Source organism: Bombina bombina, chromosome 1 (genome assembly GCF_027579735.1).
Source record: "Bombina bombina isolate aBomBom1 chromosome 1, aBomBom1.pri, whole genome shotgun sequence".
NCBI lineage: Eukaryota > Metazoa > Chordata > Amphibia > Anura > Bombinatoridae > Bombina > Bombina bombina.
In genome coordinates, this window is record NC_069499.1 from 282,634,771 (window position 1) to 282,649,622 (window position 14,852).

The 14,852-nt window shown below is 37.4% G+C and overlaps 1 protein-coding gene across 2 annotated transcripts in view; it reads right to left on the minus strand.

Annotated features, from left to right (window-relative positions):
* Window positions 1–14,852, minus strand: part of CCDC93 (coiled-coil domain containing 93) — a 141,638-nt gene that overhangs the window by 124,917 nt on the left and 1,869 nt on the right. The window contains exons 2-8 of one of the 2 annotated variants that reach the window (XM_053698012.1): window positions 13,424–13,537; window positions 13,241–13,335; window positions 9,969–10,080; window positions 9,354–9,452; window positions 8,129–8,185; window positions 4,933–5,033; window positions 172–189 (exon numbers count right to left, since the gene is read on the minus strand). In XM_053698012.1, the coding sequence (XP_053553987.1) occupies window positions 172–189; window positions 4,933–5,033; window positions 8,129–8,185; window positions 9,354–9,452; window positions 9,969–10,080; window positions 13,241–13,335; window positions 13,424–13,537 (596 nt within the window). The remainder of the gene's footprint in view (window positions 1–171; window positions 190–4,932; window positions 5,034–8,128; window positions 8,186–9,353; window positions 9,453–9,968; window positions 10,081–13,240; window positions 13,336–13,423; window positions 13,538–14,852) is intronic. The other variant, XM_053698013.1, reaches the window with a different exon arrangement.

A 14,852-nucleotide genomic window follows, 5' to 3' on the forward strand; every position in this document is an offset into this window, starting at 1 on the left:
AAACTTTACTGTCACTCTTATTTGCTATAGAGCTCACTGATAAACTTTTAAAGTTTTGCCAACTTGAAGCAAAATATCATTTGTAAAATCAATCCATTTGCAATGGGTACAAGGACCTACAAATCTCATGCACTACCCAGTTCTCTGAAACACCCTTAACTGTATACTCACATGAAAAAGGCAGAAAATCTGTGTGGAAAGAAAAGCAAGGATATAGGGAAAGATAGAAAACACAACACAGAGTTCTAGAGAACGTAGGACAACTCTACTCTACCCACTGAGCATGTAGGGGGACTAGGATTCATATACACATGCATCCAACACCCTCCCATCGGATTAGATATATCATCAGAGTTGCATACTCTCTAGAATACACAAGCGCCATAGTCCATGTTGGGCTAAATTCACTATAACTTCAAGTTACTAAAATATCTAAAATTCAGTTTTTCTATTAAACTAGTTCACTAATATTTGTAGCATATAAAAAACTCACATATCATTTGTAGCATATAAAAAACTCACATATCATTTGTAGCATATAAAAAACTCACATATCATTTGTAGCATATAAAAAACTCACATATCATTTGTAGCATATAAAAACTCACATATCATTTGTAGCATATAAAAAACTCACATATCATTTGTAGCATATAAAAAAACCTCACATATCATTTGTAGCATATAAAAAAAACTCACATATCATTTGTAGCATATAAAAAAACTCACATATCATTTGTAGCAAATAAAAAAACTCACATATCATTTGTAGCATATAAAAAAACTCACATATCATTTGTAGCATATAAAAAACTCACATATCATTTGTAGCATATAAAAAACTCACATATCATTTGTAGCATATAAAAAACTCACACATCATTTGTAGCATATAAAAAACGCACATATCATTTGTAGCATATAAAAAAACGCACATATTTGTAGCATATAAAAAAACGCACATATCAGTTGTAGCATATAAACAAAAACTCACATATCAGTTGTAGCATATAAAAAACTCACATATCATTTGTAGCATATAAAAAAACTCACATATCATTTGTAGCATATAAAAAACTCACATATCATTTGTAGCATATGAAAAAAACTCACATATCAGTTGTAGCATATAAAAAAACTCACATATCAGTTGTAGCATATAAAAACCTCACATATCATTTGTAGCATATAAAAACCTCACATATCATTTGTAGCATATAAAAAACTCACATATCATTTGTAGCATATAAAAACCTCACATATCATTTGTAGCATATAAAAAAAACTCACATATCAGTTGTAGCATATAAAAAAACTCACATATCATTTGTAGCATATAAAAAAACTCACATATCATTTGTAGCATATAAAAAAACTCACATATCATTTGTAGCATATAAAAAAACTCACATATCATTTGTAGCATATAAAAAACGCACATATCATTTGTAGCATATAAAAAACTCACATATCATTTGTAGCATATAAAAAAAACTCACATATCATTTGTAGCATATAAAAAAACTCACATATCATTTGTAGCATATAAAAAAACTCACATATCATTTGTAGCATATAAAAAAACTCACATATCATTTGTAGCATATAAAAAACTCACATATCATTTGTAGCATATAAAAAAAACTCACATATCATTTGTAGCATATAAAAAAACTCACATATCATTTGTAGCATATAAAAAACTCACATATCATTTGTAGCATATAAAAAACTCACATATCATTTGTAGCATATAAAAAACTCACATATCATTTGTAGCATATAAAAAACTCACATATCATTTGTAGCATATAAAAAAACTCACATATCATTTGTAGCATATAAAAAACTCACATATCATTTGTAGCATATAAAAAACTCACATATCATTTGTAGCATATAAAAAACTCACATATCATTTGTAGCATATAAAAAACTCACATATCATTTGTAGCATATAAAAAACTCACATATCATTTGTAGCATATAAAAACACTCACATATCATTTGTTGCATTACTCAGTACGTTCACTAGTTCCAAGCTGCCTCTTGATGCAACTTTAGCACAAGAGCTGTGCGTCAGGATCTTCATGCAATGGATTTCCATGGCCGAGCAGCTAGAACACAAGCCTCACAACAATATGCAGAATGCCAAGCTTTGGCTTTAGTGATATACAGCTCGCTGCCAGTGCCAATGGACCTGTGGAAACGCTTCACTATCTGGCAGTGCCAGGAGAACACTTTTTCACATGAGCTTGTTGGATGAGACGTCCAACAAGCTCATATAGGTGTCCTGGTTAGGTGTCCTTATACTTTTGGCTATATCTTATTAATTTATTGGGGACGATTTATCAAAGTCTGACGAACATGATACGCTGTAGCATATCCGCCAGACATCGCTGAATGCCGACAGCAGTTCTGGCGAACTGCTTGTGCAATGCTGCCCCCTGCAGATTCGCGGCCAATTGGCCACTAGTAGGAGGTGTCAATCAACCCAATTGTATAGGATCGGGCGGATTGAGCTCCGCAGCCTCAGAGGCAGCGGACCAGTTAACTGCTGTTTCCGGCGATCCTGAAGGCTCATGCGGAAACAGGGGCATCAGGGGCGATTCAGCCCTTGATAAATCGGCCTCATTGCCTCTACCTTATTTAACTAATCTCGCTAAATCCAAGTTCCCATTTACAATCTCTTGAAGATGATTCCCGCCATAACATAGTTTCAAAACGTTCTCTTAGATAAATTGGTTTCAGATTATTCTGGAATGTGCTGCCTTTTGGTATATGCCACCTAGATGGGTTTAAACAGTTTAGAAATGCATATTGAGAATGTGGACTAGGGATCAATGGGATCTATATGGGTTTTTGGATATCTGTTCTGTATATAGAAACTGCTAACAGTATTACAAAGTATAATATTTTAACGCAGCAGAAAAACAATATATTACAGACACAGGCAGGAGTCACATACAATGTCTGTCTCTCATGTAGTCTGATACAGTATCCCAGAAAAGTCAGTACACCCCTCACATTTTTGTAAATATTTTATTATATATTTTCATGTGACAACACTGAAGAAATGACACTTTGCTACAATGTAAAGTAGTATAACAGTGTAAATTTGCTGTCCCCTCAAAATAACTCAACACACAGCCATTAATGTCTAAACCGTTGGCAACAAAAGTGAGTACACACCCCTAAGTGGAAATTTCCAAATTTGGCCCAATTAGCCATTTTCCCTCCCCGGTGTCATGTGACTCGTTAGTGTTACAAGGTCTTAGGTGTGAATGGGGAGCAGGTGTGTTAAATATGGTGTTATCGCTCTCACACTCTCTCATACTGGTCACTGGAAGTTCAACATGGCACCTCATGGCAAAGAACTCTCTGAGGATCTGAAAAAAAGAATTGTTGCTCTACATAAAGATGGCCTAGGCTATAAGAAGATTGCCAAGACCCTTAAACTGAGCTGTAGCACAATGGGCAAGACCATACAGCTGTTTCACAGGACAGGTTCCACTCAGAACAGGCCTCGCCATGATCGACCAAAGAAGTTGAGTGCACATGCTCAGCGTCATATCCAGAGATTGTCTTTGAGAAATATACGTATGAGTGCTGCCAGCATTGCTGAAGTGGTTGGAGGGGTGGGGGGTCAGCCTGTCAGTGCTCAGACCATATGCCGTACACTGCATCAAATTGGTCTGCATGGCTGTCGTCCCAGAAGGAAGCCTCTTCTAAAGATGATGCACAAGAAAGCCTGCAAACAGTTTGCTGAACATAAGCAGACTAAGGACATGAATTACTGGAACCATGTCCTGTGGTCCGATGAGACCAAGATAAACTGATTTGGTTCAGATGGTGTCATGCGTGTGTGGCGGCAACCAGGTGAGGAGTACAAAGACAAGTGTGTCTTGTCTAAAGTCAAGCATGGTGGTGGGAGTGTCATGGTCTGGACCTGCATGAGTGCTGCCGGCACTGGGGAGCTACAGTTCATTGAGGGAACCATGAATGCCAATATGTACTGTGAAATACGCAGAGCATGATCCCCTCCCTTTCGGAGACTGGGCTGCAGGGCAGTATTCCAACATAACGACCCCAAACACACCTCCAAGACGACCACTGCCTTGCCGAAAAAGCTGAGGGGAAAGGTGATGGACTGGCCAAGCATTTCTCCAGACCTAAACCCTATTGAGCATTTGTGGGACATTCTGAAACGGAAGGTGGGAAAGGGCAAGGTCTCTAACATTCACCAGCTCTGTGATGTTGTCATGGAGGAGTGGAAGAGGACTTCAGTGGCAACCTGTGAAGCTCTGGTGAACTCCATGCCCAAGAGGGTTAAGGCAGTTCTGGAAAATAATGGTGGCCACACAAAATATTGAAATTTTGGGCCCAATTTGGACAGTTCCACTTAGGGGTATACTCACATTTGTTGCCAACGGTTTAGACATTAATGGCTGTGTGTTGAGTTATTTTGAGGGGACAGCAAATTTAAACTGCTATGTACACTCACTACTTTACATTGTAGCAAAGTGTCATTTCTTCAGTGTTGTCACATGAAAAGATATAATAAAATATTTAAAAATGTGAGGGGAGTACTCACTTTTGTGGGATACTGTAAATACACTCAGTAACCTCAGAATTTGAAACACAATCAAGCAGCAGAGTTTCCTCTGGACATCTCCAGTGGATTGAATGAAAATGGTTTAAAAAATAAAGACATGAGTGAGCTAGGACAGGGGTCAGCAACCTTGGGTCCCCAGATGTTTTGGAACTACATTTCCCATGATGCTGAGACACTCTTTAGGCTTCTGAGCATCATGGGAAATGTAGTTCCAAAACAGTGCAGTCAAAATGATAATGGCATCTAAAGGCAGAAAATTATAACTGAACGGCACAAGGTTCTTTAATATCTGTGTTATAACTGAGAATGTTAAGTACCTTCCGTATTCCAGTAGAGTGGAATGTACACGAGACTCTTCATCAGTCAGCTCTGTGCTGTCCCCATGCCTCTTGTATTTCCTCTGTGGCTTGTACACATCCTGAAGTGGGACAGACATAAAAAAATGACCCAGAAATGAAGAGACAGCATCTGCAATGTAGCGCCAGTGCTACAAACTTGCAGTATTGAGCCCAGTGACGTGCAGTGACGTCAGAGGCTGGTGAGGCAGTGGCAGGATACGCCTTCATTCTTTAGATATCCTTTGTTGAAGAAATAGCAATGCACATGGGTGAGCCAATCACATGAGGTATCTATGTGCAGCCACCAATCAGCAGCTACTGAGCATATTTAGATATGATTTTCAACAAAGGACATCAAAAGAATGAAGAAAATTAGATATTAGATGTAAATTGGAAAGTTATTTAAATTTGCATATGGGTTTCATATGGGTTTCATGTCCCTTTAAATGGTGTCTTGGAAAACTGGTCAACTTAGTAAACATCTGATTTTAGTTTAAAGGATTGTAACATAAACTCTTGCCAGATAACACAATGCTTGCTCTGATTATGAGATCTAGAAATCCATGCCCATTAAAATATGTCTAAAACATACTTTTTACTTTAATGCTGCAAATTATGCTTATAGATTCTTTCATTACATAAGGGATGAGAGTCAGAGGGGGAGGAAGAGAGACAGAGAGAGAAAGAGACCATGGGGGAGAACAACACATAAGGAGAGAGATGGATAGATAGAGAGAGAGAGACACACACACACACACACAAGGGGGGGGGGAGAGGGACCACAGCATTTTAAAGTAATAAAACAGCAGAGCTACAGAGAGTTCAGAAAATTAGTCTATAATTTAGTGTGAAGTACAGAGGCAAGCTGCTAAGTTAGTGGGTGTAAAGTTTGAGTAAACAAAATACAAAAACGACCCTGCTGTAAAAGAGTAAACAAACACTAAACCACATTCATTAAATTATCATTTTCACTAACAGAATCCCTATCAGTAAAATCTTACTTTAATAAGATGTGGGTGAAACACTGCTCTCTGTGCCTCTCTCCTGCTCTGGAAGGATTCAGGAAGTGACAGTGGAACATTCCACTGCACTTAGAGGGGAAGAACAGAACTCTCTTTTTCACTTTAGCAAAGCTAGCAGGTTCACAGGACAGCAACAAAATATATTAAAGTTGTTTTTTTCCGTTTTTGTTTTGTTTTATATGATTTAACATCCAGCCCCAACCCTATGTTCCACTTACTAATGCCTCTCGCTGGATTGGTTCAGCCCAAATAGGACTGCCTCAAATAAGCAGTTAATGGGCCATGCGATGATCTTAACCACTTGCATCCAGTAGATGGCGCAGCATGTTGTGTAATGGTGGGCAGACCTGCTTGTGCCTCTTCATTGCACAACATATAGCTGTGAGAAAAAAAAATGCTGGGAAAAAAAATTACAATTTTTTTTTTAAAGCCAATAAAAAAAATATATTTTTGCCCATATGAGAGGTGAAGCACTGCCTCACCTGCCTCTAGTGACTGCACATCACTGATTGAGCCATAGCTACAAAGAGAGAGCTTGAAATTCTAGAATGATCAATTAGTTGCTATGGACCTAGTCTTACAGTTTAATTTTAGAATGTGTTCTAAGAGAATGTTGTAATAATAATAATAATAAAATAATATATTAATAATTGTATATAAAATACCACGATAAAGATGAGATGTGCTATTTATCTGTATTATCTGTAACTTATTAGAATTATTATTGAAATGTATTTGTTCATCCTACTGATTGACATTTTTTACAGAATTTTCTTGGTCAGATTAAATCCATAACCATTTTTGCTACAGGAAGTTTCATGTAGTTCCCTGACAGTGATCACAGACAGGTTTCTTATTTGGGAAACATTTCTCCCGCACCTTTTTAACTTCTGGTCTGAGTTATCTCCTTTTTTCCCCATTAGGGTATAGCTTATTTAAAGGGAGTATACAACTGAACAGTCAGAGGTTTCTCTAATTTAATTAATAAATTAATTTGGAGAAGAAAGAGAGAGAGAAAAAGAGAGAGAAAAAGAGAGAGAAAAAGAGAGAGAAAAAGAGAGAGAAAAAGAGAGAGAAAAAGAGAGAGAAAAAGAGAGAGAAAAAGAGAGAGAAAAAGAGAGAGAGAGAAAGAGAGAGAGAGAGAAAGAGAGAAAGAGAGAAAGAGAGAAAGAGAGAAAGAGAGAAAGAGAGAAAGAGAGAAAGAGAGAAAGAGAGAAAGAGAAAGAGAGAGAAAGAGAGAGAAAGAGAGAGAAAGAGAGAGAAAGAGAGAGAAAGAGAGAGAAAGAGAGAGAAAGAGAGAGAAAGAGAGAGAAAGAGAGAGAAAGAGAGAGAAAGAGAGAGAAAGAGAGAGAGAGAGAGAGAGAGAGAGAGAGAGAGAGAGAGAGAGAGAGAGAGAGAGAGAGAGAGAGAGAGAGAGAGAGAGAGAGAGAGAGAGAGAGAGAGAGAGAGAGAGAGAGAGAGAGAGAGAGAGAGAGAGAGAGAGAGAGAGAGAGAGAGAGAGAGAGAGAGAAAAAGATAGATAGACACACACACACACACACATTTAAACTAAACTACGAAAGATAAACATACAAAACACAGCTAAGTAAAGTAGGTAAAGTAACACTTGTGTGGGACATGCCTTGCAGCTCCAACATAAACTAAATTAAAAAGACAGCACAACAAGGAGACATATACTATAAAACCTTGGATTTGTTGTTGATTTATAATTTGATGGATGATATTATTATTTTGCCATTATGTGTTATTAATTATTGCTACTATTTTTTTTTTCTTACACAATCACATAGCATGCTAAATTTATGTTTATGTATATATATATATATATATATATATATAATACAGTATTGGGAGCTCTCATTTTATTTATTTCTGTATTTTTCGTCTACTGGCATCAGAACCATATACATTTTTTGAGAAAAGAAGTCACGTTTACCAGCATCTGTTTGCTTTATTTTATAGTTATAGATAGTATATCAATAATGTGACCAAAAGAGCTTTTCTTAATTGCTTGAAAAAGTGACAGTCAGCTCTACTCTTCTTGATATTGCCACTCCTATTCTACATTGTTGGGTTGCATTATTGGGTCATTGTTAGATACAGAGTTGTGTGAGTTTGACACACCCACAGAACATGACATTAAGTATACTTACAAATGTATCAGTGAGACTTTTCATCGCCTGCTCTTTCTTGTTTACAAACTCATCATCCTGTGGGTAAATAGAGCTAATTAGAGAAAATGAAACCTCTCCTGGTCACCGAAATTACATGAATATTTGGGCCACCAAGAAATAATTATGACTTTCTTTAGTATCTGCTTTAGGCAGTGGCAGTTTTTAGAGGGGGTATTGCAGGATACCTTAATCACTGTAGTTGCATCCCAACATTCATCTCATACATAGTAACATAGTAACATAATAGATAAGGTTGAAAAAAGACTGAAGTCCATCGAGTTCAACCTATACAAATCTAAAATACTTTCAAAAAGATCCAGTTAAGCTTAAATAACCCCATTGAAATGTGACCCATTTAATACTAGCAATCATATCCATGAATTTTGTTTATATACAGAAATTTATCCAGACTATTTTTAAATATATCTATGGTATTGGCATTCACTACCTCCTTTGGTAATGAGTTCCACAATTTTATTGCTCTTACAGTGAAAAAACGTTTCCGTTGCAGGAGATTAAATCTCCTTTTCTCCATAGAAATAACCCCACATTTCCTATTTTAGAAGTTCTACAACCACTCTGACTATAGAGCTGTGTTTCTCAACTCCAGTTCTCAGGACCCTTAAAAAGGGACATGAAACCCAATTCTTTTCTTTCATGATTTAGAAAGAGCATGCAATTTTAAACAGCTTTCTAATTTACTTCTGTTATCTAATTTGCTCTATTCTCTTGATATCCTTTGCTGAAAAGCATATCTAGATAGGTTCAGTAGCTGCTGATTGGTGGCTGCACATAGATGCCTCGTGCGATTGGCTCAACCATGTGTATTGCTATTTCTTAAATAAAGGATATCTAAAGAATGAAGCAAATTGATAATATAAGTAAATTGGAATGTTGTTTAAAATTGTATTTTCTAGCTGAATCATGAAAGAAAAATGTTGGGTTTAATGCCCATTTAACAGACCAGAGTTTTATTATATCTTAACTAGAGCACAGGTGAAATAATCAGCTGACCAGTAACCATGGTTACTAACCTGCTCTCACCCTTCAGATGATTATTTCACCTGTGCTCTAGTTAAGATATAATAAAACTCTGGTCTGTTAATGGTACTGAGGACTGGAGTTGAGGAACACTGCTATAGAGTATTCTCTTTAGAAGAAACTTTGGGATATTGTCTGTGATTTCAAAGCTGTTAATACTCACCTCAGGAAGACTGTGATCCTTCTGAAACTGGGATATAGAATAAGAGCGGATATAATCTCCCATCTCTTGCCTTGTTTCAATGGCACGTTTTACAAGCCACTGCAAATACATTAAAACACATTTATATCCCACGGAGCTTCTAACATAATATCAGGCAACTTCAGCTCTTTCTAACCGATCTTCCTGTATATAATAAATAAGTCAGACTTCAGAAAATCTATTTGTTTTTGAGATCAGTATATATATAGGTGGAGCGGGGGGCAGTAGGACAAAGTTTGGGCTCAAAAAGAAGCTCTATCTTGATTTTATAACACTCTATCTGTGCCTCCACTGATGTCATTTAGACTAAAAGATTCCCTGATGCTAAATAAAAAAATTTCTTATACCTTTTCTTTACTATCGGGTGTTGAAAATGCTGCCAGATATGAAAATTCTAGGGACAAATGTAATGAAATGTTACCACACTCAGCTACTGGGGGGAAACTCAGTGAGTTCGGTTAGAAGCTATCATGTGGCTGTATGGACAGACCCACGTAAGAAGAAGCCTTGACCTGGTACCTGTAATTGACCTGATTGTGTGCTTCTGGAGTGCTGGTAAACAAATACACAGATTACCTGGATTACAGGGAAAATATGGATGAAATCCAAGCCCTGAATTTGATGGGGATCAAGGCGGTGAGGACACTTCATTTTTGGAAGGACAGACACAATTTTCTCAGTTAATGCTCTGACAAAAAAGACAAAAACAAGGCCAGTTTAACAATGGTAATCACATGACTGAGGTCACAGGAGGAGTAATCTTGTGATTTGTCACATGGCTTTCACAAGAATTAGTCCCACTTAGCATATGGCAGGTTAAAAAATGACAATCGTTTTTTTTCCTTTAATATCGTTCTGTGGTGTTGGCAGACACCAGGAGCGTGCACTTCAGTGAGGATGCTGCATTTCATTTTGGATTTATTGTAATATGATTTGTAATATACTGGTTGCAATGGTGAAGACCTTTTCCCAAAATAAATTCCTTAAGAAAGAAAAACAATCCTTCTTGCATGCTCACTACAATCACAAACCTCGGTAATGAACTTATGTAACAAACATATTACATCGCTCCCCTGTGTTGTATCATCAAGAGCCGCTAGTCGGTTGTCCTCTCACTTCCAGGTCTGCTACTCAGGGTCTCATCAATTCAAACATAAAACAGCCACAGACACAATATTTCTAAAGATAGGAGCAAATATTTATACTCTGTATGTACAATCCTAATGAAGGGGAGCCTTTTATTAGTGCAGGTCACATGTCCATCTTATCTACAGAGCAGTATGTATGTTATTACTATTGTTTACTACTGAGTTACCTTTGGGGGGGCACAACAAAAAAATGGCACCAGGGACCTCTGTTGAGCAGGTCCGCTACTGTTTGTATCTGTGTCTAACTGGCTACAGCAAAGGAGTTAAGATAAATAGTACACAAGGTCTTTCAAGAATTTTGCTCTTGGAATGTAAAGAAAAAGCAAATTTTGCTATCAGAATAATTTGAAATGCTTCTAAAACATTAGAAATTCAGACCTTTTGCACTGCAGTGCTTTAAATAAAAAATATGTACTTAACCCCTTAATGACCAAGGACGTACGCCACACGTCCTCAAAAAAAATACAGTTAATGACCGAGGACGTGTGGCGTACGTATCCTGCTCGCTTCCAGCTGCTTTCCGGTTATTGCAGTGATGCCTCGATATGGAGGCATCCTGCAATAACCCCCCTTGGCCATCCAATGCAGAGAGAGCCACTCTGTGGCCCTCTCTGCACCGGACATCGGTGGCCGGTATCGTTGGTGGGTGGGAGCAAGTCTGGGAGGCGGGTGGGCGGCCATCGATGCGCCGATTGGAGTGGAGGGGGGCGGGATCGGGGGCGGGAGCGCGCATGGGAGCGCGCGCGTGCACGGGGGCGGCGGGAGCGTGAGGGAACCGCTACACTACAGAAAAATAACTGTAAAAAAGTGAAAAAATAAAAAGTTTTAAAAGCTGTAAATAAACAGCTAAGGGATCTGGAAGGGGTGGGAAGCTACACTACAGAAAAGGGCATTTTTTTTTAAAAAAAAGGCATATTTTTTTACTAAACTGGGTACAGGCAGACAGCTGCCAGTACCCAAGATGGCGCCCATTAAGGCAGAGGGGGAGGGTTAGAGAGCTGTTTGGTGGGGGATCAGTGAGGCTGGGAGCTAAGGGGGGATCCTACACAGCAGCATATGTAAATATGCTTTAAAAAAAAAACACAAAAAAAGCCCAAATATAGCTTTGATTTTAGTAGGGATTTAGGAGGGAAGAGAGCTGTTTGGGAGGGATCAGGGGGTCTCAGGTTTCAGGTGGGAGGCTGAGCTCTACACTAAAGCTAAAATTAACCCTGCAAGCTCCCTACAAGCTACATAATTAACCCCTTCACTGCTAGCCATAATACACGTGTGAAATGCAGCGGCATTTGGCGGCCTTCTAATTACCAAAAAGCAACGCCAAAGCCATATATGTCTGCTATTTCTGAACAAAGGGGATCCCAGAGAAGCATTTACAACCATTTGTGCCATAATTGCACAAGCTGTTTGTAAATGATTTCAGTGAGAAACCTAAAATTGTGAAAAATTTAACGTTTTTTTTTAATTTGATCGCATTTGATGGTGAAATGGTGGCATGAAATATACCAAAATTGGCCTAGATCAATACTTGGGGTTGTCTACTACACTACACTAAAGCTAAAATTATCCCTAAAAGCTCCCTACATGCTCCATAATTAACCCCTTCACTGCTGGGCATAATACACGTGTAGTGCGCAGTGGCATTTAGCAGCCTTCTAATTACTAAAAAGCAACGCCAAAGCCATATATGTCTGCTATTTCTGAACAAAGGGGATCCAAGAGAAGAATTTACAACCATTTAAGCCATAATTGCACAAGCTGTTTGTAAATAATTTCAGTGAGAAACCAAAAGTTTGTGAAAAAATTAGTAAAAAAGTGAACGATTTTTTGTATTTAATCGCATTTGGCGGTGAAATGGTGGCATGAAATATACCAAAATGGGCCTAGATGAATACTTTGGGATGTCTACTAAAAAAAAATATATACATGTCAATGGATATTCAGAGATTCCTGAAAGATATTAGTGTTCTAATGTAACTAGCGCTAATTTTGAAAAATAATGGTTTGGAAATAGCAAAGTGCTACTTGTATTTATGGCCCTATAACTTACAAAAAAAGCAAAGAACATGTAAACATTGGGTATTTCTAAACAACTCAGGACAAAATTTAGAAACTATTTAGCACGGGTGTTTTTTGGTGGTTGTAGATGTGTAACAGATTTTGGGGGTCATAGTTAGAAAAAGTGTGTTTTTTTCCATTTTTTCCTCATATTTTATATATTTTTTTTATAGTACATTATAAGATATGATGAAAATAATGGTATCTTTAGAAAGTCCATTTAATGGCGAGAAAAACGGTATATAATATGTGTGGGTACAGTAAATGAGTAAGAAGAAAATTACAGCTAAACACAAACACCGCAGAAATGTAAAAATAGCCTTGGTCCCAAACGGACAGAAAATGGAAAAGTGCTGTGGTCATTAAGGGGTTAATATCAAAATATATATAAACACTCCTTAATACTTCAATAATGTATATGAATTCAAAATAGCACACTGCAAACTATATGAGAACTTGGGTATATCAACTGCGCAGAGACATAAATATTTACTTCTGATAGAATTACACACAAATTGTCTGCGACTGCCAATGATTTGAAGCGCAATATAGGCATACTATTGTTACCTGCTTGACAATCCTACTTACAATACTCTTCCAGAGAGTTTCTACAAATGTCATTACTTATCCTTTATCATTACTTACATCTTCTGTCCTATTGTTGAGTTTTCCTGAAACAGCAGGTCTACATCTATGTCAAAATTGCATGTGGTTATACACCAGGTCATCCCACCAACCACCTGAAAAAAGGAAATGAAAAACATAATGACAACAGAAAATGGGCCATTCACAACATAAATTTTTTGCAAGGAAAATAATGGTTGTCACCTTGTCAAATGGCGACAATCCTTTAATACGGGCTCTAAAGTAGCCAGCAGCTACCAGCAACTCCAGGATCTCCAGAAGTTTAACATTTTGCTCCTCATCTTCTCTAGTTTCTACCTGTAACAACGTACAAAGACAGAATAAATCCTGGTCCTGGATAAAGCAGAACACAATATGTGATGTAATCACTGATCAGAGAGCAAGGTACAGCACTATTTGTCAAACATTTTGTAGAAAGTTACACCTACATGCAAATACTTTAGCTCTAAAGTACCCCCAACTGCAACAAAGCAATTATTATTAGGTAACAAATTAAAAAATGAGAGGCAAGCATGCATTATCCACTATGTGAGAAATTGATATCAGATATAATTTTGTGTTTTCAGGAATTTATTTTAAAATACAGTTTTACTGAATGAAATTCCAACAATTCTTCAGAAATATTAGAGTAACAAATAATAATAAAGTAACTTATAGAGAAAACACAAATACAACATACATATCGTTATTTAATATTCCGTCACTTACATTAGAGCCAAAACACATGATCATATGAGGGAAATAATATTCATGTTACCACATTTCTGTATCTAACTTCATCTTGTACACTGCTCGTGATATTTTCATTGTGGCATACTTGGGAGTACATCTGGGGTTATTGTTTCTCTTGTTCTGAGAAGAATTGCCTGGTATTTGGGCGCTGGACTGTCATTGGGCAGGGTCAGACTGATTCTAGCTTTTGTTCTGTCTCAGTTGAGTGCATATTTTTATGTTTGTATACTTGGGAATAGAACACTTTACCTATCACATTTCACTAAGACATTTTCCTTGTGATATTTCATTGTGACCTTATATCTGGCACATGGCTCAATTGCAGCTTTTCACAGTGCCATACAGTTTACCTGGCACTTTCGCTATGACGCTTTATTTTATCGTTTCTCGTGTTGCTAACTAGGCAGATTCTAAAGATTTCCTGAATACAGGCTAATCAATCACAGTGAGTGAGCAACTGAACAGACCACCCAGGATTAGAATCTGGCCTGTTAGGGTGTTTGAGGGGAGCAGAGAAAAACAGATTTCTGTGAGACATGAATGTGAATGTTTACTTTTAAAAGGATATGGAACCCAACATTTTCCTTTCATGATTCAGATAGAGCATGCAATTTTAAACACATTTCTCATGTACAGTGCTTCTATATCACATTTTCTTTATTCTCTTGCTATCTTTTGTTGAAATAAATCTCAGGAGTGTGCACATGTTTGGACATTATATTGCAGTGTTTCTCAACCACGGTCCTCAAGTACCCCCAACAGGTCAGGTTTCCATTATAGCAGAATCAGTGCACAGGTAAAATAATCAGCTGATGGGTGAGAGCAGGTTAGTAACCATGGTTACTGATCAGCTGATCAATTCACTGGTGCACTGGTTCAG